Source organism: Pygoscelis adeliae, unplaced genomic scaffold (assembly GCF_000699105.1).
Source record: "Pygoscelis adeliae isolate BGI_AS28 unplaced genomic scaffold, ASM69910v1 Scaffold326, whole genome shotgun sequence".
In the NCBI taxonomy this organism is placed as follows: domain Eukaryota; kingdom Metazoa; phylum Chordata; class Aves; order Sphenisciformes; family Spheniscidae; genus Pygoscelis; species Pygoscelis adeliae.
This window is the reverse complement of record NW_008824937.1, coordinates 236,098-238,344: the sequence shown is the minus strand read 5'-3', so window position 1 is coordinate 238,344 and position 2,247 is coordinate 236,098. Positions and strand designations below refer to the sequence as shown.

General features: G+C 62.6%; 1 protein-coding gene across 1 annotated transcript in view; it reads left to right on the top strand.

Moving 5' to 3' along the window:
• The window catches only part of FA2H (fatty acid 2-hydroxylase), a 5,926-nt gene extending 5,372 nt beyond the window's left edge, over positions 1-554 (top strand). Inside the window, exon 7 of the mRNA XM_009325367.1 lies at positions 475-554. Within this exon, the coding sequence (XP_009323642.1) occupies positions 475-554 (80 nt within the window). The remainder of the gene's footprint in view (positions 1-474) is intronic.
• The last annotated feature ends 1,693 nt before the right edge of the window (positions 555-2,247 follow it).

Here is a 2,247-nt window from a genome sequence, read left to right as displayed (position 1 = left end):
CTGGCGGGCGCAGGATGAGGCCCCGGGCTTCCCCGGGTCCGCCCCACGCCTTCCCCAGCCTGGCGCTTGCGCAACCTGCCCTTTGCCCAGTTTCTTAGGAGCAAACGCCGCCGTCCAGATAAGCTATCGTCCATGGGGCCTGGTGGCATGGCCCAGCCAGCTCCCTCTGCTCTTCCTCCTCGCCCTCCCCTTGCCTTCCTCCCTCCCCAAAATGTGGGCTCCTGCCCCTCCCTCGCCAGTCTCTCCAGAGGGACCCCTGGCCCCGGCATCGCTGTCAGCCGGCATCACCTTTGCACCCAGCCGGGTGATGTCCCATCCCCGCCACGTGCCCCTCGTTGCCAACTGCTCCCAGCCCTGCCGGTCTCGGCCATGGTGGCACCGGCTTGGTTAATGTCGAGCGAGCTGCGCCCTGTCCCTGGTGGGATCCCGGTGATGGCGGTGCCGCGGACTGAGCGCTCTCTCCCCTGCCCGCAGGCTTCGGCATCAGCACCCGCTTCTGGGATCACCCCTTCCGGACACTCATCCCCGAGGAGACCTTCGAGAAAGAGGACTGAGGGCCCCCCCGCGGTGCCCGGCTGCCAGCTCTGTCCCTCCCGGGCTGGGGCTGGCATCCCTCCCCAGCCCTCGGCGAGGGGGGCTGGCCTCTTCCCCCTTCCCAGGGGCTGTGCCACAGCGGTGGCCCCACACCGGAGCATCCCCCTGGTGCGCTGTGGTCCAGCTGTGGCACGGCCAGGGGGGGCGAGGATGCGGGGAAAGGGGATGAGGAGGTTGCGGGGCTCCCTGGGGGGGCTCCTGCCCCTTCCTCGCCACCCTCCCGCTCCAGGTCACGGATGCGCGGGCAGGTCTGCTGCCCGAGAGATGAAGTGCCCGATGCCGCCCTCCCTCCTCCGCCCCGGCACCTCGCCGGAGCCCCCCTGAGCCCCTGGCCCTCCCGGGGTGCCCCCTCCCTGGGTCATCCAACATGCTGCAGTTAACCCCATCACCTAACTCGTGCCGAGGGGCTTCCGTATCCCGGGTCCTTCTCCGGCCCGATCCCAGCACAGGGTTTTCTTGGCCTGCGGCCCTTGGGGTGGGGATCCCGCAGGTCTGGATTTTGCCTTTTTCTAACCAGTGCACCCGTATCTCTCTGCCAGATTTATCAAGTTCATGGTTTTTGTAGACATTGGCTACTTGAAACTCAAACTCCAATGAACAGAATTGCTACGAGATGCCTTTTTTTGCTGATCCTGTGATTTTATTTTTTTTTCTAATGTTTACTGCGGATATTTAAAGGTTTGGAATAAAGTTATATGTAAAACTGTAGACACTACAATTGTAAATAAAGTGTATATTTTGAAAAATAAAGCCTTTTAAAAAGGGTCTGGCAAGTGTATCCCTCGGGGCTGCTCCCACCTTCTGTCACCCTCGGTGCCGTGGTACCTTGCGGTCGCCTTTCTCGGCTCCCTGTGCTGACGAAAGCCGTGTTGTCGACCACGGTGGTGGCGAGGAAGATGCTCTTTGCCGGGAGAAATCGTGGCAAACCTGCGTGACCCCGAGCTCTCGGTAAGTGGAAGCTGGTCAGAGCCACCGCTCACTTCTCCGAAGTTGCGCAACAGCATCACGTACCACCCCGTGCTTACCCAAATCAGCCTGGCCCTCTGACGAAGCCAGCCGCAAAGTTTCCTGCACTCCCGGTAGAGGTCAAGCGTTGTTTCCAGCACTTTCTTCGATGCCGGGGGTTCCTGGGGCTGCAGGGATGGGGAGGGGAGCAGAAGGTCCCAAAATACCAGCGTCGCTCATGCGGGACAGGTGTACTCCGGAGGGTCCCGCTGCCCGGTGCGGGGGTCACAGAGCTGATGCCGAGGGTGTTACAGCGCCCTGGGCAAGCCTTGCTGGAGCCGGCGGCGCAGCAGAAGGGGTTGGGGTGCTCAAAACAGCAGCAAGTGTCAAGATGGGGGGCACAGCCTCCCCCCATCCCCTTCTTCCTGATGCACTTCTGCAGGCAATTCCTTCCAGCTGGCAAAACCCAGCGCGGGGGGGATACAGCCTGCCTGGCCCCTTCCTCCACCACCCCCAGCAGCTTTCTGGGAATGGGGAGCCGCAGCGGGTTGCACAATGCCCCTTCCGCTGCCCACGGCAGCAGCATCCGGGGAAAGCACCCTATAAAATCACGCTCGTCCTGCCGTGCCTCTCCAGTCTGCAGAGGCAGCCGAGGCGGAGGCGGGCGGAGCACGGGCAAGGTAAACCAGCCGGTTTTTCTTCACACGC